Genomic DNA, 22,816 nt, shown 5'->3' on the forward strand with positions numbered 1-22,816 from the left:
ATCAATATGTGACTTTTTAAATGTTGGGCTACTGGCTTGTTAGGGTTTGGTTTATTTTCAAGATTTCTGCTAATTACAATTTTCATTTTCATTCTCTTGGGCTGAGAACATAAAAATATCTATCACAGTGACACAGGTAGTAGCCCTGCAATAGTGGGGAAAAGTTTTATCCACTGCCGGAACAGAAGAAAGTGATTTTTAAATATTTCTGACTGTATACTGGAAAACATAAAAAATGATAAAGTAAAATCTAACCTACAACAGCAATTTTTTTCACATGGAAAAAAATTATGACATAAAGCTTAATCCTTAACCCTGTGCAAATGCAGGCTTAGGCTGAAGGAAGCTGGCATACAGACATTCTATCCTGAAAGCTGGAGGTCTGTCAAAAGGGTCACAAAGACATAAGGAAGATACAAGGAAAGATCTACCTCAAAGATCTAAAGAAGAAATTTTTTATGATGAGGGTGGTGAGGCCCTGGCCCAGGTTGCCCAGAGAAGCTGTGGCTGCTCCATCCCTGGAAGTGTCCAAGGCCAGGTTGGACGGGGCTTGGAGCAACCTGGGCTGGTGGAAGGTGTCCCTGCCCATGGCAGGGGGTGGAACAAGGTGATCTTCATGGTCCCTTTCAATCCAAATCATTCTATGAGTCTATGAAATGTGCAAATTCTGTTTCTTTTTACAGGCTGCCCTCAGCATAGTGAAGTTTGACATCTTGTTTCCTGGGCCTCTGCAGAATGGAAATGGGGCTCTGCTCTCCAGGGTCACTGCTTTCCTCCACAGCCATGGGGAGCTCAGGAGGAAGAAGGCAAGTTAGGCCACTCTCAGCTGGCAGCTGAGGTACCAATAAAGAACAGCACAGAAGTGTTGAATTTTATGCCCTGTACAACAGGGTAATAATTCTACAAGAAGAGTTACATTCACCAGACACAAGTCCCAGCAGACACTTCTACTTAAATTATTCTGAGGTTGCAATGTGTGTAGTGTGCAGGCAGAAAGAAAAATCTCATTCCAGTATGGGGAATTTAAAAGACTGTTGCCTCCTCAGCAGTGGTATCTGTGCTGCAACACGGTCCTCCCTGGCACACTGGACAGATGTGTATTAGACAGAAATTGTTGGTAAATTACTTAAGAAGACTAAGCTCATGCATCACATAAGGCATATAATGTATAGCTTGAGTCTCTGGAACTAAGCAGAGTTTAGCAGTGCTGAGATTTACCTTTTGTTTACCAAGAAAAACCTATTCTTGAAGGGAAAGAAATGAGTGCTGGAGCATCCAATAATGGATGTTTCTGTAGTTACTGTCAATGATTAGAATTATATCCCAGGAATTATGATTTGCGGTCATTTGCTCAGAGCTAAACACAAGTATAAGATGTGGCTTGTGTCCCAGTGAGTTTGTAATCTAATTCAGAAACACAGGATGTGGGGAGATGGCCAATCTGGAATGTATTGAAGGTGAAACATTTTCTATAGTTGACTGGAATCCTTTTCTGTATGTCATTAGCAGTTTTCTTTAAATTCTTCTTCACAAATAACAATGCTATAAAAAATTAAATCCCTGCTTACTCCAAGTTCAGACTGATATGGGGAGTAAAAGATAGTTATTCTTCATTTATAAAAAGCTTTTCTCAGCATTCAGGAAAAAAACATTCCTCCTGCAGTGAGATTTATCTTCCACTGTGCCATCTCTAGTGGCTGAGTGTTACCTACTGTGGTTCATAAAGTATTTCTGATGGGCTCCTATGGATAGAGGCACCATCAGACCCTTCACAGAACCGTGTCCTGAATTTCAGTCACATACAATATATTGTTTTGCAGTCCACCTTCTAATCATATACCTAACAAGACACACTACTACACAGATCTTCTCTTTTACAGAAAGCTCAATTCATCACTGTGAGAACAGCAGTTCACTCCTTGCTTTTGGGGAATGTGTGTAGTAATCGGAAAGGACAAAAAGCAGCATGTACCAAAAGAAACACTGTAAATATATTTTGCATGGTATAAATGAATATAGAGACAGTACAGCCAGCTGAAATAAAAGCTTTTGGAGCAAATGGAAATGTGACCCCTCACCCCACTGGCATAAAGCAAAAGATAATGGCTTGCATATCTATGCAGAGCACCTTTCACTGTGTGGCTCTCAGAGCACTTTTAATACCATCTCTTTAATACCACCAGTGAGTTTTTTCTTTCTATCAGCCTCGGACACAGAAAGTGGTCTTCTCATTCAAGAACATGATCCCTCTCCAGGGAAGGCAGTCAGCTTCCTTTTTGTGAGCATTAACTCTTTGAATGAGGTCGAAGGAGAAGCAGCCACAGGCTGATGGCTCTGCCCAGCCTGTCAGGGCCTGGAAAGCTGCAGCCAGAGAGCACGTGGGCACAAACACACTGTACCCACAGCACACATTTACCTGGCTCCTGGATTTGCAAGGAGCTAACTCAAAGCAACCTTCAGTCTTTTGTCTCCAGCCAGTGGAGCTTATGGCACGTCAGGCTGACAAGTTTAAACTGAGCAGTACCACTAAGTAAATATGATTTTATTCAGCCAGGACTCTTTAACATGCTCTGTTTGTTGAACATGGCAACAACTGTAATATTATTAGATAAAGCAAGACAGATCTGGATCTTCTTGTAAGCAAGAGTCTATTGACTGTGTAAACTGAAGGAAATAAAAATTAAAAAAGAAGAAGAAAAAGAAAGGTTTAAACCATACTGGTTCAATCTATTCAGCTATTACAATGGCTTAGACAAGCTGCAAAGCATCAGATGTGAAACTTCAGCAGCTTCAGTTTTATTGCAACTGTCCATCATGTAGCAAAGCATAAAGGATAAAATAGTGCTGGGCAAACTGTTTATCCTCTGTAAATGCCTTAACCATAACCTATTAAACCAGGTTTCTCCCCATCTCACTCCTATATCATGCTATTTAAACCCTGTAAATTGTTTCTCCAGTTTAAATTATAATAAACAAAGGCAGGGAAGAAAGAATGAACTGTTCTGTCAAGTTTTACCTAGTTTTACCATATTTTTATATAGAATTGTGCTAGGCTAGGAACAGAATAGATATGCTTCTTAGAGAAAGAAGATCTCTAAGAGAAGTCTGAGATCTGGACTGAGAAATGGTGCTTTATCAGCATTAAAAATACAACTGGTAATACACAGATTTTTCATAATCTAGGAAACCATAATGTGATACAAGATGACCACTTGTATTTAAGTAACATTTTAAAAGAAGTGTAGCATAATGATTTTCAGAAAGTGACTGATAGGTCATCTTATGTTCACCTCCCTATCACACAACAGTCATACTTGTTTCATATGTATGCACAATATTTCTTTTCCTTAGTACTTTACAGTTCAAACTTTAGATTCTTTTTTATAACTATGCAACAAAATTACATCGGTAACTTTCAAGAGCCATTAAGAGAATTTGCATCATCAGTACAAGAGAACTTTTGCAAAATTAACATTCTGATTTATGCTGTTGTGCTGTTCCCTAACTAGAACTTCCAAAAGCTGGCACTACTAGTGCTCCATGGAGCACAACTTCAGGTTTTGCATTAATTAAACTGTACACAATACAGAAAAACCAGTCACCTGCAGCAGTCCAATGTCTGCATCTGCCTGATATCCTATGCAGGCAAAACAGCTCAGATGGTGCTTTTGTGTGTCCAGGTTATTTATGGGCTACTCCCTAATACAATAGCTGTACATCCTGCACAGATGAGATAGGCAGGGTGAAAAAGCTGCTCTCAGAGGATGCACAGAAACAAGTCCCAGCTGCATGGATAATGAGGTAATGGCATACCAGTAAGAGACATTTAATTATATCCATTCTGGCAAGCCATTTATTTCTTTGCTGTGCTAATGCTGAGCCAATGAAGAATAACAATATTATCATTTCTGAATCCTATCATAATTTGTAACAATTGCTGGCAATTACAAAACTACTCTTAAAAAGTTCGGTGCCAAACTGCAAGAGAGATACTTTGCAGAGCCATATTTTCACATGTTAAGTAGAGGGAGTTTATCAGAGGAAGGATTTTACAGGCTCAGATGCTTGTCTATATAGCAGCCTAATAAAAGATGTTAATCTCCACTTTTTGTTCATTGATTTTTATATTCAAACATAGACTTTTCATAAAGGAAATGCATTACAAGGCTTTGTTTTTTTAATCTGAAAATTAATGCAGAATTTAGTGAACTTTATATTGGGTGTCATCTAAGTGTCACTCATTTAACTGGAATTAATGATGATCCTCTAGGGTGGTGACTAAGACAAACAGCCAGTAGATGGAGGGAGCACACTAGGACAGAAAGCAACCAAAGTCTGCAGAATTTACTGAACTGAGACTCCAATTATGTAAGAGATGATTAGCTGGGACAAGATGAATAGGTTGTGTCACGGACTCCATAACTGTCTATTCCATGGGAGGATGTGGATGCTTCTAATCCACCCTGGCCTGATTTTTTTCCACAGCCCTGACCCAACCCCCACCAATGCTGAGAATGGGCTTCTAGAGACTTGATAAATGCACACAGTGAGAATTACAGGTCCTGGAATATATTGTCTTTGTACCACAGCACCAGCTGAACGCACAAGATTTACAAAGGCTAGCAATTAGAAATCAGTGCCTCATGCAGTGTTATGTGGCACCCTCTGTGAGATCACGTAAAACCAGATCCCATTCCTTTCATCCTTCTTATGCCAAGACTTGGGCTTTGCTAACACAGAGTGAGCTACCAGCAATAATCATACCCACTTAATATACACAGAGGTGAAAGGGGATTAAGCACAGGCAGAGGGGACAGAAATACACCACACACCTGATTTTTCTCCACTCAAGCATCAAGAGCATTTATACCAAACAAGACAAATACTCTAAACCTCCATTTCTAAAGGATGTTAACCTGGGGTAGGTATCACTTTGGAGTGCCTCCAGCTGGACCAAGGCTTGCGGTGGTGTTCTTTATACCAATCTTTGCTGACCACAAGGTAATGTGGGATCTTAGGTACAGTAATAACTTAGAGATGACCAGCAGAGCTGAAAACCCCCTCCTGAGCCATCCACAGCTGAAGTGCAGTAAGACCCATAAACCATGTCCTGTAGAGTTACCTGCTACTCTTCCAAAGGTGGCAAACAGAAATCTGGCAACTTCAACTGAGGAGTTTCCCAGAGCAGGGGAGCAGAGCCCACAGTACTTTGGAATGTGCTTTTCTGTGTGAGCAGCCTGACTATTTTTTTTCCTAGACTGGAGGAAGAGGAAATGGTGATGGTCCTGCACTACAGACAATCTCAAAGGCTAATATCAGCCCCCAGAAAGGCCAAGGACTGCCTGAGCTAGCTGTGTGGGGAGTTCGCTTTAGAAAGATATTGGGGAAGGGCTTGGGAAGGAAGAACTACAAGAGGAGGACCCTGAGCTGCACAGGGTAAGTGTTACCTGCCACATTTGTTCTGTTTGCTATCATTACAGGGAAGCTCAGCATGCAGAGAAGGGATACCTGGGCCACAACCTATACAATTACTTGTAGTGAGAGGTGTTTAGTTTTAACAAGAGGAGGTCACAATTACATTCCCTTGCCTACTACCCTGTGCTCCAAATAAATTAGGTACAGCAGAAGAAAAATTAGAAATCTTAGTGAGTGTGTGCTGAAATTTTTTTAAAAAAAGAAACAGGATCAGAGCTAAGATTAGAATGTCTTAATTGTAAAAACCTGTTCCAACCTAACTTTTCCTTGCAACTCTGGCACACTCATTACAGTTAGACATGAATTAGCTGATCCAGATGTTGCACCAAACAATCTGGGCTATAAATCTTGTGGCTGTATTATACAGGAAAATCCCTCAAGAATGTTCTCCCTGTGTTGTCCTTACTCAGAGTTGTGATTATAAGGTTTTAATAAAGGGATCACAGTACAAGAGGTGAGGTTGTGCAAAATTTTTTTTCAGTACTTCAGTGTGCTTCTTGAAAGAAAAAAAAGGAAAGGGAAAAAACCAAGCCAGTGATTGAACACAGAAACTTACAATTCCATTCTGTACACTGAAGCCCAGCTGGTATTTTAAGTCTGGCCGTTTTATGAGGACAGTAGTAACAGGAGGGCAGCTGACAATATTCAGTTTGACTTGTGTTTGATTCTTGAGTCCCTGTAAGACATTCCAAAAGTTAATATTTCTGAAATGGATCTTAATTTTCTCTCATTTGTGACTTCCTAATTGCAAGAGTGTAAAGCAGCTAATCTGAGAAAGAACAGCTAGAGTTAGTAGAAATTTGTTGTTAACTTAAGAGATAGATTTCTCTTATTTCATTTATTTCCCAAGATATTTGGCCCCCAAAAAATCAAAATTTTGCCTTTAATTACTACAAAAATTTGAAGACAGTTATCAACAAAAACTAAAACTGACTACTGCTTGCCTGACTACTACTACATCTGGCTAATTAATCTCCTGTTGCTGCTCTTCGTAAATCTGCACAGACATCAGATTTAGTCTCCATGACTAAAGATAATGCATTCTGAGATTCCATTGTGTCTGGACAACCTTCATATACTCACTTGATCAGTCCTGCAGTCTACCAGCCTCCATCCATTTTATCTGCACGAAGCCCAAAAAAGCATAGGAGATTTTAATCCTCAGATTTTATTCTGGAGGCTGTGGGGAAGCCTGAAGCTTTGAAGACAGCTAAGTAACTTAATTTAGGCAGACCTGGCCTCATTTGTTATAGCCCAGGAAGAAAGCTGCAGTCATAGTCTTCAGCCCTAAATTTCTGTATATTACCACCCCTGAATCTCTATTTTTAATTCTGGGGTTTTTTTTAATGACAGATTTACTGGGTTTTTTTGCAGTGATATGAAAGACTGTATCTGCTGGAAATCTACAGGATCACTTGTCAGAAGATTACATTTCTGATGGCTTACAATCTACAGCATAAAATTGTAAGTTTGGGGGTACCTTTATGATCCCTTGGCATGTTGCAAGAGGTAGGCCAACTAAACTGGTACCATTAATGGACATAATCTGGTCTCCAATGCTTAGTTTTCCTGAACGGGCTGCAGGGCCTCCATTCATCATGTTAGCCAGGATAACGGTGGGTAGAATGGATCCCCATCCAGATTCCACAATCACTACCCCAAGAATTTCTCCCTTCTGTTTTTCTATCTGGAGCTGCAATTAAAAAGAAAAAAAAATTTTTTTTGCTTTGATTTGTCTAAATTTGAGCATGACTATCTCAGTTGTTCCTGAATAACATCTACAAATCACAAAATGGATGCTATTCTTTGTAGCAGGACTTCAAAAACACTGTTAAAACTGTGTAACACAAACCTATTTCTTTTCAGGGTTATACTAATTTGTTGCAGGTCCTATAGGTCCTTATGGTAAGTAAAACACATATTGGTTAACTCTATAGGAAATGGTGGAACTGGATACCAAGTGAATGAATGCTGAAGAAGTTTCTGTCCTTGGAACCTGGCAGGCTTGTGTTCAGCTCCACTCCTGCCATTTCTGCTCAGGTTGTCTCTCCATCTCAGGGTTTGTCTGTCCTTCTTCTCAGGCAAGGATCTCTTGATGATTATTATTAACATTATTATTATTATTAACGTTACTGAATATACTTGTGCCTAGCACGTTAATGTTAGATCCCTGATGGAATGGAAAGGAGGACTTCACCTGAAGTATGGTGATGTCAACTGTTCCATAACCACAGCATATCTAACATTTATAGAAGTGGAGTAAGAGTTTCCATAGAGAACACACTCTTTAACAAAATACTGGGAATTATTTTCTTTCAAATGTGGAAGGAGAGGGACACCCCTACTTACAGGAATCATGATGACCAGCTGTCTTTTGTTGAGACTTGATTAAGGCTTTGAACCAACCAGCATCCCACAACACTGTTGTATCTCTTTCCATACCAATACTTTGGTAAAACTTAAAATAACCTTACACTGTGTACTGTGAATAGTACAGACCTTATCTACATCACATGTAAATGCACTTTATTACTGTTCTGATCAATGGAAAAAGAAAGGCCCTGAAAATGAAAACACGAAATTCTAATAACTTATAAAGCTGATTTTAGTAGCATAGTACTGATGAAGCCACATATCTTGAAATTTTACCGTCGTCCTTATAATGCCAAATCATATTTCTGAGAACGACATTCCTCTGGAAAAAAATGGATCAATCTGAAATGAAATTCCAAAACTAGTTTACCTCTTTGCAGTTTTCTGAATTGGAGAAGTGTATGAGATCATCATTGTACATCTCCTGGGTATTGATGATGTCACTGTATTCTTTCTGACTGAGATCCTCTGGGTTAATTCCATTGGCTCTTAAAAACTCTTGGTAAGCCACACTGAAAGCCTGCCCAATGGACTGAGCAATCAGCTGTGCCTGCAATGGAGAACACGGCACAGCTCAGAGAAAGGGTGGAGAAACAGTTTACCACAAAAATACGAGAAACCAGGAGAGAGACTGGAATTTAAAACACTCAAAGGATTCTGCAAAGTTTCTGCATTAGCGTGGATATAAAGTCACTTTAAGGTCTGTTGTATGTAAAGCATCCATTACATCCAAAATCAAATTGCAAACTCCATTTAAAACCCCTGCTGATCTCCTTCATGAGTATGTTTCAGTAGCAAGCAGCCATATGCTGTCCATGTACTCCTTCCAATAAACACTGGCTTTGTACCAACATGGAACAGAGCTCACGGAAAGGACTGTCACAAACCCTGCTTCTGAACACAGTCTGTTTGCAGGAGTGACGAGAGAAGGGATGCTCTGCTCTCACATGCCTTCACAGACCTGTGCACTGATGATTTTGGTTGTCGTGTCGCCTGCTGGTTTTGCACCTTGGTTTTATAGGACTGAAAACACTGCTTGAATAGAACCATCTGCTCTCCTATCACTGCCACTGTCTCCTATTCCCAGCAAACCAGTTCCACTTCTACTTCCCCACTGCACATCTAGAACAGCCATTCCCATTAACACCTCAACTGGCAATGTCAGGGATGATTTCAAGAGTGCAGCCAGAGCCATGATTATTGCTTGCTAATGTTGAGAACACCTTTCCAAAATACCCCATCTTTCTTAAATTTTGGAGCACTTATCTGCATATTCCACTAGATGGCAAGGGAACACAGAGCAACAGAGGTAGAGATCAGGAAAAAGAATCTGTAGTCCAGTTTTTCCACACCTGAATTATTTTTTACTGCAGCTCACAAGAGAATGCCACATTGAGTTTTGTATATTTGTGGGTTTTGCGTACTGAATTCTGTCACCCAGGATATGAGTAACTCCTAGTGACAGGAGAAGAAGTTAATTGCATCTCACAGTGGAACTCCATAAAAACATTACTAATCAAACCCTTATTCTGGAAATGCAACACACCTTCTTAGACAGAAGGTACATGCTAAATGCATAGGGTTTTCTGGACAACATTATAAATCTGTATCTTCTTACAATCTACTGATTGGGTGTTTTCTTTGATGCTAAAAGGTGGTTTTATTATTTCATTTGTGCTGCAATGCACAAAAGCACCAGTCTGTCTGACTGGAAAATTATTTTAGAAAATCAAGGACATAAATAGCCTAGCCAGTCACAAATGGTTTTTTCATCTTTTAAAATATGTTTTAAATTTTTCTCACTATACCAAGAGGTTGGTGGTAATATGGTGGCACAGAAATAATCCAGAACATTTTCATATCATTCCATTAGTAAAGTTTATCACCAGTCCTTATTGACTTCTTTCAATCTCCAGTGCCATTGCTTTCTCTGTACTTAGTCCTTTGCATTTGCCTCCATTCTACATTCTCAAAACCAACATCTCCAGATGTCATACTTTATTCTGTTACTGCTACTAACAGCTAGTTCTCACATCTTAATTTCATCTGTATCTCCAAGGTCTTGTGGCTGTTTATGAAAGTCTTCAGCATTATGCACAACTTAGAGATAAGGTAATTAAGTTGCTTGAATAGGCCACCCCAGCAGAGCAGTGACAGAGCTGAGATAACCAGGTCTCAGAACAACTCCAGTCTAGCACTCTAACCTTTAGACAATTCCACTTCTCCTTCACAGGCTTAATTACTTTAAAATAATGAAAATGATTGCTTAGCTCAAAAATATGCAACCTGTGAGTTATGACTATCTGAACCACAGAACTCAATTATTTTTAAATGGTATGACAGAAATGATATTTAAATCTGTTCCCATATAATAACGATGAGAAATGTTTAGTATTGCCTCTTAGTGTCAAGTTAGATAACAAATTTTGCTCTTTCCATTTTACTAAGCTTAGTATATTTTTCCAAAAACATTTCAGGTTGAAGTCCCCTGGTCTCCCACTTCAGACACAAGTATCAACTTTGCTACAAAACCAAACCTGCATATATAACAGCAGTAAAGCAGGGTCATCTTTGCCACAAGAGGAATGGGATGGCACGTCAGGGCTTTTCACAGCGGTGAAACAGGATGTACAGCAGAGATGGACAGAACTCTTTTGCAACCACTACCTCTGCAATCCTATTTTGAGAATGGCTCCAGGTTCTTTCACCTTTTAGTATTTCTGATGCAAATGAAAATTAGAACGTAAATTCTGAAGTGGTCACTTCTTTCTTTGAACAGACTTTTAACAAAAAAGTGGGTTAGGGCTAAGACAGCATTGGACCTCAGAGTATCTTATGGCATAAAGTGACTGAAATTATGTTTGCTATTGTATAGAAGTACTAAGGGTAGTGAGAGTAATGCCCATGAAGAAATATTTCTATAAATACTGAGAACAAAACTATCTCAGCTCTACCTTCCAGTACCTGAAGGGAGCTTACAGGAAAGATGGAGAGAGACTTTTAACAAGGCATGTAGTGACAAGGCAAACAGAGTAGGTTTAGATTATATATTAGGAAGAAATTCTTTACTGTGAGGGTGGTGAGGCCCTGGCACAGGTTGCCCAGAGAAGCTGTGGTTGCCCCATCCCTGGAAGTGTTCAAGGTCAGGTTGGATAGAATTCTGAGCAACCTGATGTAGTGGAAAGAGTCCCCGCCTGTGGCAGGGAGATTGGAACTAGACGATCTTTAAGGTCCCTTCCGACCCAAGCCATTCTATGATTCTATGTAAAAATTCTAATTCATAATCTTTGCTAGGGGTGGAAAAAGAGAACTGAAAAATAAACAGCTGAATGTGTTCTTAAACATCAAAGGATCAAGTGTCATGTTTAAGAGTATGATATCAACTAGAGGTAAATAAGCCATAGGGAATAAGGACAGGGTAAAGGACAGCCTTGTTCCAGGCCTGCCAAGTTAATGTTCTCAGAAATTTGGCTTCAGTTTGAAAGAGGTCCAAAATGGTTCCACCTCATGCCAAGATTCTGGAGGCATATATGTGTCTTTATGTGCCAACCTGCTGGACTAAGGGCAGGGTCATCTAATCCAGGATGAATGAACAATATGACATCCCATAAATTAATTCTGACTTCAGAGATTCTCTACATGACATATGTTATTTAAATAAATTTAATTCCATTTACTTACATCCTCTGATTCAAAGACATGGCAAATCATCTTGTACTGCTTCTTTCCTTCCTGGGCCCCGGGAGTTGTTTCAATGCAGTCCTGGGAAGCCGACCTTGGCATGCGGCGCCGCGCCATGAGCACCACGATGTTGCCAATGTCGGCGATGTAGGAGATGGTGCGCAGCGCGTGGTCCATCATCGTCTCCTGCCAGGAGAAAGAAAGGAGGTTTTCTCCTGTGCTACAAATACTGCATCTTCCCTCTCCTTGATGGCCTGTTGCCTGAGAATGACAAAAGCTCCAGAAGCATTTTCTGTGGGCCCAGACCTGATATTCCCTACGCAGTCGGATGGGTCCGAACTCCCCATGGAAGGCACAGTGGCTGTTCACGGCTTCAATGGAAGTGTTGCCCCAGGAAATACAGTGTGGTTGTTACTGTAAAGCAATAATGAAGAACTATACTACTAAATATTTTCATGCTGTTGAAAAATTCTGTTTCCCTTTTTTATTGGTTTTGCTGAATGAAACAGATGCATGTCACAATGACAGAACAAGTTTTACAAAAATTATAGATATTATTGCTATTATAGGATATGATTTAAACACCCAGGACATTATAACATCTCTTATCTCTAAGGTAACATTTTCTCATATAAAGCAAAGCAATACTTCCTTTGTAAAGAGCTATGAAGGCAGTATTTCACCTTCTCTGTAGGCAGAACTCCTAACACTTTTTTTGGCTACCTACATATCTCAGACCAGCTTGGAGGAACTGCTATAGTGTCTTGGCTTACAGTCAAAATCCTATTCCAGTCACTCTAATTATGCTGCCCATTTGGTTGTGCTGGAAGAACTCAACTCAGAAGCCATTGCCTGTGAGAATGATTTTAAGCGAAAACCTCTCTAAGCTTTATCCTAATGAACATTGCTCATGTAAGTACACCTAAAGAGTACTAAATTTAAAACGCTCCTGTCTCAAATCCCTGAGCTGTGCATCTTTTTAATTACTTTAGCCTTTTAAACTCTTAATTTCTGCCATTAGCAGGGAAATCCCAACCTCCTACTTTCAAATGTTTTTCTCCTGGGAATATACCATTATTCAGTGGCTTCGACTGAGTTGCCTTGGACAATGAAAACTTGAGTGAGTATCTGTAGTCAGAGAAAAACGTCACTATTTTGTTCCAGCTATTACTATTTCATCTTTTGTTTTTATCTCCAGTTCATGCTTCTATCAATGGTTTCTTATATAAAAGAGCAATGGGGTCCCAGAAGGAGGAACCTTCAAGGACATTTTAGAACAGTTTCTGTGCTCTACTAAGTATAAACTTGTAGTAAGTTTTATTATTTCTGAACTCAGAATTAAGTATGAATAAATTAATGTGGCTCAACAGCTAGCATCTCATTTTCATTAAAAGGTTTCGATATGTAAAATAATGTTATTTTAATAAAACAATGTATGTGACACTGCTACAGCGATCATTTCAAAGGATGTATTTGAGACTCCAAAGAGAGAATTATATACTTGTCTGCATCAATGTTTTAGACATTTGTACCTTCATAGAGGTTTTATTTGAGATACTGTATAAACAACCTGATTTCTCCTTTAGTTTTTTTAAATAAAAATAAATAAAAAGGTACAACTTCTCTGTTTCCCGAAAGGTGTGCTGTTATACAAGATGTTTCATAATATAAGAAACTTTTAGGCTTAAAATGCTTAGAAATGCTCATGCAATCAAGATATCTGATTGACTGTGTTTCCATTCAGTGCCTTGAACAAAAGCACTGTTACTGAAGTTTGTGTATGATTATGGAAGAAGAAAAATTTCTAGAGAAAAAGGTAATATAGCTTATGTTAGTAATGCTTGTGTGGCAGATATTTTGACAATTTAGATAAAATATTAGAAAAGTCTATAAGGTATCAGGACTTAGTTATAAGGATTCCTAGAAGCCATAAAGTGGCATTTGAAGGCAGTGATGATTTATATTTTTTCCTGAGGAGACACTCCAGAACTGTATGTTTTCTTCACTACGTGACTGTGCTGTCCCTCCTCACCCTAAATCCTTATGCTAAGTACTTAGTTCAATTAGGATAAAGCTTTCTACTGCAACAAAGACCAAGAAAGTGCCTCCGAACCACACATTAGCTTTGTTTTCTATCATTTCTTAACATATTTTGCCCTTGTAAAGATGAACTGTTCCTTAAAAAACAGAAAGAGCCCATCTGAAAATTGCTCCTTGCTGGGGTTACTGGTCAGTTTGGAGAGTTTTTCCAGACTTTTATGTAATGCTCAAACTAGAAACAACCAGAAGCATAGTAGTTTTACTGGTCAAACAAGCTGAGGATATGTCCTGAGCATCCCTGTCCCTCACCCTGAACAGTTAAGAACATCTCTCAAATTCTGCCTGAATTTGAATTAAAAATGTTGTATAAGATAATTCGCATTTTTTAATAATTTATCTAAGCAGCAGCATTCTTTATATAAACAGCTTGGCATTGGTTTACCATTAGTTGAACAAACTTCTAAAGCCTAAGAAGAAAGACTGTTCCTCGAGTCAACAAAAGTAACTGTTTTAAGAATTTCAGTACAATTTAACTTGACAGAGAAAAATACAAATTACCATTGTTTCTTGGAACTACTTGTCTTAAAGTATGAAAAGATGGTTAAGAGATGGTTAGGGGTTGCAGGGGCCCAGGAGGATTTCCAGCACTTCTGTCAGTATGGAGAAATGTTTTATAATGGACACCCCTCAGCAGGATCTTGGCAGCACTACAGAGATAACTGCCTTTCAGCAGTGTGCACTAAGTGTTGTATAAGGGTGTAATCACACATGCAGTGTGCAAAGAGTGGGTGGACTCGGAAAATGAAGGCATTTAATGTCCCCCTGCCAAGAGAGTCTTTCTGTCCATATCATCACACAGAAGTTAGTCAAAGAGATTTTTTTTTTAATTTTCCCCCCTGTTGGGGTGAAAGTAATCATTCCCCCCAACACTCTCACATTTTTCCTGTCTAGTGCAATTACAATAAGGAATGAGGCAAATATTATCTAGTGACTGTAAACATGTGTTTACTTTTGAGTTACTTGTGACTTGACTTTTTCCTTTTTCACTCCATATTCCATTATACACACTTTTCCATTACAGTATTACTTTCCCATGAATCCCTCCATCTCTGCCCATTTGCTTCTCTGTTCTTTCCCTCATCCCTTTCCTAGTCCCATCCATGCCATCCTCGTTACCCTTATATTTGTCCTTAGAAATTCTGACTCTCTCAGCCTTTCTTGAAACTACTGTTCTGTTTTCTCCTGTCTAGATTCCCCTTTCTCCCAGAATCTCCATTTTTTTCTAAGGAATTCTTTTAGAATCCTGTTTGTTGCACCTCTTGAAACCCAAAGAATGCCTGAAGGAGAAAACCTAGGCATTCTCCTGAGCTTTCAAGTGATGTAGTCCTGTGGGAGTGTGACTTAGGCAGCCTAACGAGTCAGATAATTTTATGGAACCAGTCATCTACCAGAAGCTCTACACACACACACATTCGTGATCTCTAGATCTTTCTTTTTCTTTGCTAGTTTTCCCAGTTGCTTCACTCCCAGCTTCTGTTCACTGAATGAGCAGGAAGCTGGGACAGGCTGTGGCATTTCTGCCGGTGTTGTGCACGGCCTGCGAGCCCACGGAGCTGTGGCACAGCCAGGAATTGCTCTCATTCAAAGGCAGCCAAACCTAGGGCTGCTCCTACCACATGTACACTACATAGGGGCTCGACTTGGGCTGAATGTTGTATGGCCAGTCTTCGCGAGCGAAGGTTTGGGAAAGGTCTTTACCCTTCCAGCCTGCACAGTGGATTTTTCAGGTGAGACACAGTGTGCACTGAACTGAGCCCACCCTTTGATCCTGAGGTTCATCTGCCGGGGCCGAGCGAGCTCGGACAGTGGCAGCGAGGTCCTCAGGACGTAGGTTTGTTTAGAGTGACCTTCTCTGAGATGGTCTTACAGGGCTGACGAGCTCCATCTGCCCGGGGCAGTTTCCCTGACCGGGAATCGAACCCGGGCCGCGGCGGTGAGAGCGCCACATCCTGACCACTAGACCACCAGGGGGCCCTGGGCTGAATGCATTCAGGAACTAAATGCATAAGCAACCAAAGAGTGGCAGGGTGCCCTTTCCTGGTGTTCCTGAGGGCAACAGAATCCCCACCGCTGGCTCTGTGCCAGCCTGGCAATGCACCTCTCTGGTGCTACCAGCATTGTGTACCCTGCTGCATGGCATTTTTTACATGAGAATTTCAGATTTTGAATCGGCTGTTACCTCATGTGAGCTATACAACACTACAGATGGATTAAAACATGTTTGGCACACTGCAGAAATAGGTTTTATATAAATGATAAAGCCATGAAAGTACAGATGTCTCTGCCAGCTGCCACATCAGCTGAAATAATCTATGATAATTACACCAGTCAGGAAACTTCACTAGCACTGAAAAATGTGACCAAGCCAAAAATGCTAAAAAGCCATGGGAATAAGTTTGTTACAGCACTGAAAGATGGACTGTAAAAAAACAACAAAAAACCAAACAAACAAAAAAACCCCAACAACAGCAACAACAACAACAACACAAACCAAAACCAAAACAAAACAAACCACCCCAAAGAACCGAAAACAAAACCAAAAAACCCAGGGAAAACACCAGAGAGCTTGGAATTATAACAATTTCCAATGTTACTATTTTCATCTAGTTGAACAGCTCAAGACACCATTCATCACTGTGCATTGCATTTTGCATCACTAGAAATCTCAGGGATTCAGAAGAATAAGATGACAGTTTCTTTGACAATGTTTATGGTCTACCTTTCCTTTTTTATTTTTAAAAGGATTGGTGTTCAGCTGAAATGTTGAACTATTTAAAGAATAAGAAGAGTGACTTCCACTAAGACTAATCCTTACTCAACAAAAAGAACTTACCTATTTACTGCCACACATTCCAACTATAAACTGTAGCTGTTCGTTTATCAATAATTGTCTGTAGTCATCTTTAAACTGATTAGCATTTTATTTTCTGCTAATGCTAACATACTCTCTGGATGATGCATATTTACCACAAGGTCAAAACAAGGCTGAGCCATAACAAATAGTGGTATTGCTTTTCATGGATGAAATTCAATATCAGATGATTTATGGATGGCAGACTGTAAACATTGCTGCCCATGTTAGATGGGATATTCTACTCCTCATCTGGCTCTTCCTCTTGGGAGTTCTAGTGGCATGTTAAGGACATCTGCTTATGTTAGCAGAAAAATAATCCATTTCCTGGAAAAACTATCATTACCCTCACATTTAAGGATAGTAACGCTCTCCAACATTTCAGGAAGAAGTAAGTGCTTCATGGTTTCCTCAGAAAAACAAATTATATACCAATCGAAAACAGACCAAAATCCTAAATGTAGAGTGCTGCATTTATTTTTTTATTCGAGTATCTCTTATAGTTTCAGCTCATTTCTTCAGTTAGCCATGATATTTCTGAACTCTGATCTTATACACCAAGATACAAGTTTAATAACCATTTTCTCTTTCCATCTTCGAAGTTGTTTATGAAAATATTGAATTTCTTATGACAAGAAGTGTGCTTGTGAGTCTCACTCTGCTCTTCTTCTCTTTATATTGCCATATAAATGGCAATATATCAGACATAACCACAGAGAAATTATTTAGCCTGCTTCTATTTCTTGTATCTAGATCATATGATCTAGAAAATATTATATGACATAAAAGCCTTATTTAAATCAAGAGGTGGTGTGTGCTGCTTCTATGCCATGGACAAATATATTCCCCATCCCAAAAGAAAATACTGATTTGACATGATTTACTTCTGACTAATCTGTGCTGACTCTTGCTCATCTCCACTCACACGAAGGGTGTGCGAGTGCCTCCAAAGGGTTTGTTTGTTTTGGTATCTTTCTGACAGTTAAACTTATTTACTGTAATCCTGTTTTACTACCAGAAAAAAACCCAAACCTAAATAATAACTTCCTAATTCTAGAAGAGTGTCATTAAAAGGATAATATAAGGTCACTCAAACCAGTTTTCCAAATAATACAAGATGAATTTTCTAATTTGGCTGTATCTAGCTTAACTAAGCACTTTCTACATGGCTTGTTCTTTAGTGTAACTTCAGGTCTAAAAATTTTTCAACTGCATACAATGGAGTTTCTTTGTGAAAACTAAAGAAAAAGACATCACTAAAATTTCCCTTTTCAATATCTCTCATAAGAAGGAGAATTTAAAGACTTTCGGTAAGTATGATCGAAGTCTAAGACATCTTGTGAGATTAATATACTAAATATTGGGATTCACGTATAAATTATACGTACTTAATTGTAAATTCCTTTAAAAAGTCCTTACGAAGATCACCTCTTGTGGAATACAGAAGTATTCCTAGAAGATGAGGCTGATCACTGCTGTGGTCTCCAGATGCTGCTTTTATATGAACAACTAATAATTTACCTTAAGCAGGAGGATGGTGGCTCAGATGTGATTTATGGGAAAAGAAAGAGATTAAATGTTAAAAATGGCAAGATATGACTGGCTTAGTCAAAGCAGCAAATGACTTCCCCGTTGGGCTGTAAATCTGAGTTCTGAAACTGTTTCAGAGGAACAGTGTACATGCATTCTGAAAGACTTCTGAATCTTTTTCTAAATTGAATTACAGCTCTCAGCAACATGCAGACATCTTCCAATACATCAAATATGCAAAACTGGTGTCAGTATTACTATATTGGCAAGTGTTACAACAACAGGAGCTCTTTCTGAATATTCTCACAGCAGTGAATTTATCCAAATTTAGGAAAGTGCATATACTGAGTCTAACTCAACCTTATTCTTGAAGAGTTTTAATCACAACTTACCTGTGTGTCTGCATTTAAAACTTTGATTCTCTGTGTGGAGATGAACAGATCCACTTCAGTCAAGGCCTGGGAATCTCCCTCTGAAGTCTAAAAGACAGATGCTTTGTTAAAGGGGATTTTTAATTCTCTCTTTAGAATTACAAATTCACTCATTGCTCCAAGGATAATGTGATGTGAGGCAACTGCACTTTAAACCACTAGAGAGATGGCTATTCAGAGGTGTTTCTAAATACATGCAGAGTACATTTACTGCATAGAAGGAGTGAAGCATACTCTGATTTTCTGGGAAAGAGGGAATTTTTGGAGCCTCTGTGACTGACAGCTCAAGTATTAAAATTCTCTATTTATAGACAGAACAGGAGAAAAAGTATTGCTGTTTTTTCCCCATTTTCTCACTGATGCAGTTCAGTACTTGAGGCACCAGAAGTGAGAAAGTCGGAGAACTGAGAAGGTGACTTAGTCCCCACCAGCTGCTTTGCCTTTGCCATCTCAGTGAGCTCACCAAAAACAAGAGCAAGCTGATGCTCAGTACTGTGGTGGGGTTTAGGTCTTTTTTTTTTTTTAGATTTTTAGTTTATTTTTTTCCTAGAAAATAAAGAATTAAGGATTGAACTAATATTTCTCTCGTATCACAGAAAGCCATCATCTGATGGCATCCTCAACCTCTGAGCACTGCTCACAAGGGAAACAATTCCATATCCCATTAGAGAACATGGTCACAGAGTAGGGGGGCATCAGCCTCCAGGTCAGAGACTGGTTCTTTCACAGTTCAAGGAAGAACAATGTATTTGCTGTTCTTTTTTTGAGTTATAAAGTCTTAGCTATGCCTTTAATTCATTCAGATTAATTTTATTTGAATTTTCATCCAGCAAAATACACAGCAAGCACATACTTTGGCAGAGATGACTTGTATTGCTTCCATCCTTTTAGGGATATTTTTGCCAACTGTATTTAGTTAACTGAAGTATTGTTTTTAACTGAGTGAAATGTTTCCTGTATGAATTGTTCCAGCTACTATGTGGTACATTTGTTGTTTTCAAATATCAACAGTGATAAACATACAGTAAGTCACAGGCACAGGAAGTACATCTTCCTGCTTTGGTTAGTAAAATCAAAATAAGCATTACATTCAGAAAAATCTCCCACATAACAATGGCTGTATATCTGGATTAAACAAATCACAGGTATTCAACAGAAGAAGGGCAGCAGACAGGCACTGCAACAAACCAACAACAAAGAAAATGAGTTCATTTTACTCCATTCACCATTCTACTGCTTAACAAAGAAGAAACCAAAATGACAGCTTTATGAGGATCCATAATGAAAGACGTAACACTCCATGGAAAACAACAAAAATGTAAGTAAACATTAGCATTCAAGAAAAACAGTTTACACACCGCTTTTTTCTTGATTTTAGCCGCCTTTTGCATCCTCTGAGGAGTAGCATAAAAAAAGAATGCAGACAGGTGTACACACAAGGAAAGAGAAAAGACAGTGTGGGAAGTCAGGGAAACCTTTTGACTATGAATCCATGCTGTTGAAAATTAAAAAACTGGGGGCAGTGGTTAGAAGAATGTGCAAGAGAGAAAGATTTGCTTATACCTTATGCACTTCTCAAGATAATTGGATTTAATGGTATTATGCATGTTGTCAATTGATTACAAAAAAACTGGTACCAAAGTGTTGTCTATTAACAGCTACTCCTCACGCTTATCCTGCTAAATTTACAGCAGTGGAAAATGGCAGGACGTGCACTATCGTAAAGCCAGGGTTTTCTATCCATATTGATCACATGTCTACATGTAACTGTTGAACAAAACATAACTCAGGCTCTCTTCCACGACTATCTAAAGTAGTCAAGTACCTCTGACAGATCAAGTTTGGTAATAACATACAAAAAAGTTCTTAAGGATTTAATTGCAATCAACAAGTACTTACTGTAGCTTGAGACATCACAATATGCTAAACAGAAACTCAAAGGTTTGGAAAGTTTAAAGAACTGGACATTTCCTGCATTCCATTTGCTTCAATCATCAATCATGACATGTCTCTTGCTAAGTAAGTGGTTTTTTGAAACTGGTTTCCTTCAAAAACATGCAATTTTTAGCAATTAAATATTTTATTGACTAAGCACATACTTTTTCTCTTAGCATTTAAACCTGCCTCTTTCTAACCATGTGTTTATTCAGATGAGGTATTTACAGCAGAGTCACAAAAAATTTTAAAATAAAAATATCCTACTTGGAGTATCAATCAAAGAAATACTTTCTTTACACAGCTGTATGAAGCAGTCTATGCTACATTAGTTACAAAGGAATTGTTCACTGTAAATAATATCAAATCCAATCACAACAGTAAGGAATGTTCTTGTTCTAAAAAATAAATAATTCAATATATTGAGAGCAATCTTCTCAATTTGTAGTAAGTTAAAGGAATTAATGACATGTGACATGAGTAAAACCACAGCCAAAACAAATATCCTGTGCTTTGCCACTGAAATATTTTCTAATTGCAATCCGCAACTTGTCTTTAACGACTGAATTTGTCACACAGCTTCCAAAGAATTTTGAATAGACTCTGGAATAGTCTATATTTTGCTCCTTAGAGATGCTGTATGTATTTTTATAACAAGCACTGGAAAGTAATGGTATTTACAGTACTAGATCTATACTCATGTATAGATACATACAGAGACTAGAGAGACAGATTTATACGCCCTTCGGGCGAGGTGTGAGCTGCAGACCTGCCCTGCTGGGGCTCAGCTGGGCCAGCTCAGGGGGTCTCCCCAGCAGAGCAGTCCCTACCTTCACTCAGCTGGGCCAGCTCAGGGGGTCTCCCCAGCAGAGCAGTCCCTACCTTCACTCAGCTGGGCCAGCTCAGGGGGTCTCTCCCCAGCAGAGCAGTCCCTACCTTCACTCAGCTGGGCCAGCTCAGGGGGTCTCTCCCCAGCAGAGCAGTCCCTACCTTCACTCAGCTGGGCCAGCTCAGGGGGTCTCTCCCCAGCAGAGCAGTCCCTACCTTCACTCAGCTGGGCCAGCTCAGGGGGTCTCTCCCCAGCAGAGCAGTCCCTACCTTCACTCGGCTCACGGCCTCCTGCGCCTGCATCATGCGGATGTTTTTGGAGGGGTTGCGCTCCGAGAGCAGCTGAGTGGAGCCCAGGTAATTGGCTGCAAAGATGATCCCATCGATGAGGTCTTCGGGTTCACAAGGGCCTGGAACTGACAGGAGACATTTATTATTACTGCCTTGCAAAAGAGTGGAGAAAGAGGAGACACTGAGTAAGGGACAGTGCAGTTTGAACAACCGTTTTAATACCGTTTCTAATGTGAAACAGGTGAAGAAATCTCGTGCAAAGTAAATTCTGTTTTTCCCTATAATTATTTCCCACAAAACCCCAGCACATTAACTGAACATACAGTATTTATAACATTGCACAGTGGTTTGACTGTGGAATTCTATAGGAGAATAATTGGAAAATTCTTCCTGTGTTGCACTGCTAAATACATTAGGATTATTTACAAGTTTCAGAAATGCTAATAGGTACCTTTACCATAACTTGCTTACTATTTATAACTGTTACAGAGCATGAGCTAAACTTCTGTTCGAATACAGATTTGTGTTTTCACTTTTTTTTTTTTTTTTTTGAGATGTTTGTAAAGTACACAGTCCCTAAACCTCATCTCTGGCAAAAATACTAATGAACAAAGGGCACAAAGGTGTACTTTGCTTCAACAAAAGTCCAGTGTAAAACTCAACAGTTAAGAAAGTTTGGGAAAAAAGCAAAGCAGGCCTCTTGATACTGTTTAGTCACGTGTAAGGCCTGAATTCAGAGAAAGTTTTCTTTAAACCTTCATTCAACAAATACACTTAGTATTAATTACATTGTGACTTCGATGAAATTCTAACATTATCTTGCATTTTGCAAGTTGTTTCTTTCAAAGGATGCAAAAGGGGGCAGGGAGAACAGAATAAAACCTAGTATTTATATCATACTGGGACTTTGCACATCATCCTCTTCATTAAGCTATTAAGCTTTACATCTAACTTGAGTAGATCAATAAAAAACAGCCATTCCAGACTTTGGCTGAAATCTCTTGATAGTGAATATTTTTTGTTTCTCGACAGTTTTATAAAAGGAATTTGCTTTGAACTAGATCAACTTGCCAACTCCTAACACATGTCTGGAAGTATATTAATCTTGTGTGAGGAGGAAAATGACACCAAAAAGGAATATTAATTTAAAAAAAGAAGTTATTGTTCAGTGTTCAATTTATTTATAATCAATTCAATGTGGAAGATTATTATGCGGAGAAGGAAGAATTTATGGCATGCTGTTGCTCATTAAATGTACTGAAAAAGTGTTTCACACCTATAACTGTTAGTGAGAATTCCTATTCTTCATTTTCCCATTCTA

The 22,816-nt window shown here is 39.1% G+C and overlaps 1 protein-coding gene and 1 long non-coding RNA gene across 4 annotated transcripts in view; one reads left to right on the forward strand and one right to left on the reverse strand.

Moving 5' to 3' along the window:
- APBA2 (amyloid beta precursor protein binding family A member 2) overlaps positions 1 to 22,816 on the reverse strand; it is a 101,341-nt gene that overhangs the window by 2,978 nt on the left and 75,547 nt on the right. Inside the window, exons 5-11 of one of the 2 annotated variants that reach the window (XM_064668298.1) lie at positions 21,475 to 21,620; positions 19,800 to 19,835; positions 18,403 to 18,489; positions 11,530 to 11,715; positions 8,219 to 8,398; positions 6,956 to 7,168; positions 6,032 to 6,151 (exon numbers count right to left, since the gene is read on the reverse strand). In XM_064668298.1, coding sequence (XP_064524368.1) covers positions 6,032 to 6,151; positions 6,956 to 7,168; positions 8,219 to 8,398; positions 11,530 to 11,715; positions 18,403 to 18,489; positions 19,800 to 19,835; positions 21,475 to 21,620 — 968 coding nt within the window. The remainder of the gene's footprint in view (positions 1 to 6,031; positions 6,152 to 6,955; positions 7,169 to 8,218; positions 8,399 to 11,529; positions 11,716 to 18,402; positions 18,490 to 19,799; positions 19,836 to 21,474; positions 21,621 to 22,816) is intronic. The other variant, XM_064668299.1, reaches the window with a different exon arrangement.
- Positions 869 to 21,476, forward strand: LOC135420636 (uncharacterized). Of its 2 annotated transcripts, XR_010433639.1 has the most exons (4): positions 869 to 5,436; positions 6,850 to 6,939; positions 7,342 to 13,345; positions 19,587 to 21,476. It is a non-coding gene; the product is annotated as an uncharacterized LOC135420636 (long non-coding RNA). The 2 variants fall into 2 exon arrangements; XR_010433638.1 differs by having other exon boundaries at positions 6,850 to 13,345.

The sequence above is a fragment of the Pseudopipra pipra genome, chromosome 12, assembly GCF_036250125.1.
Source record: "Pseudopipra pipra isolate bDixPip1 chromosome 12, bDixPip1.hap1, whole genome shotgun sequence".
In the NCBI taxonomy this organism is placed as follows: Eukaryota; Metazoa; Chordata; class Aves; order Passeriformes; family Pipridae; genus Pseudopipra; species Pseudopipra pipra.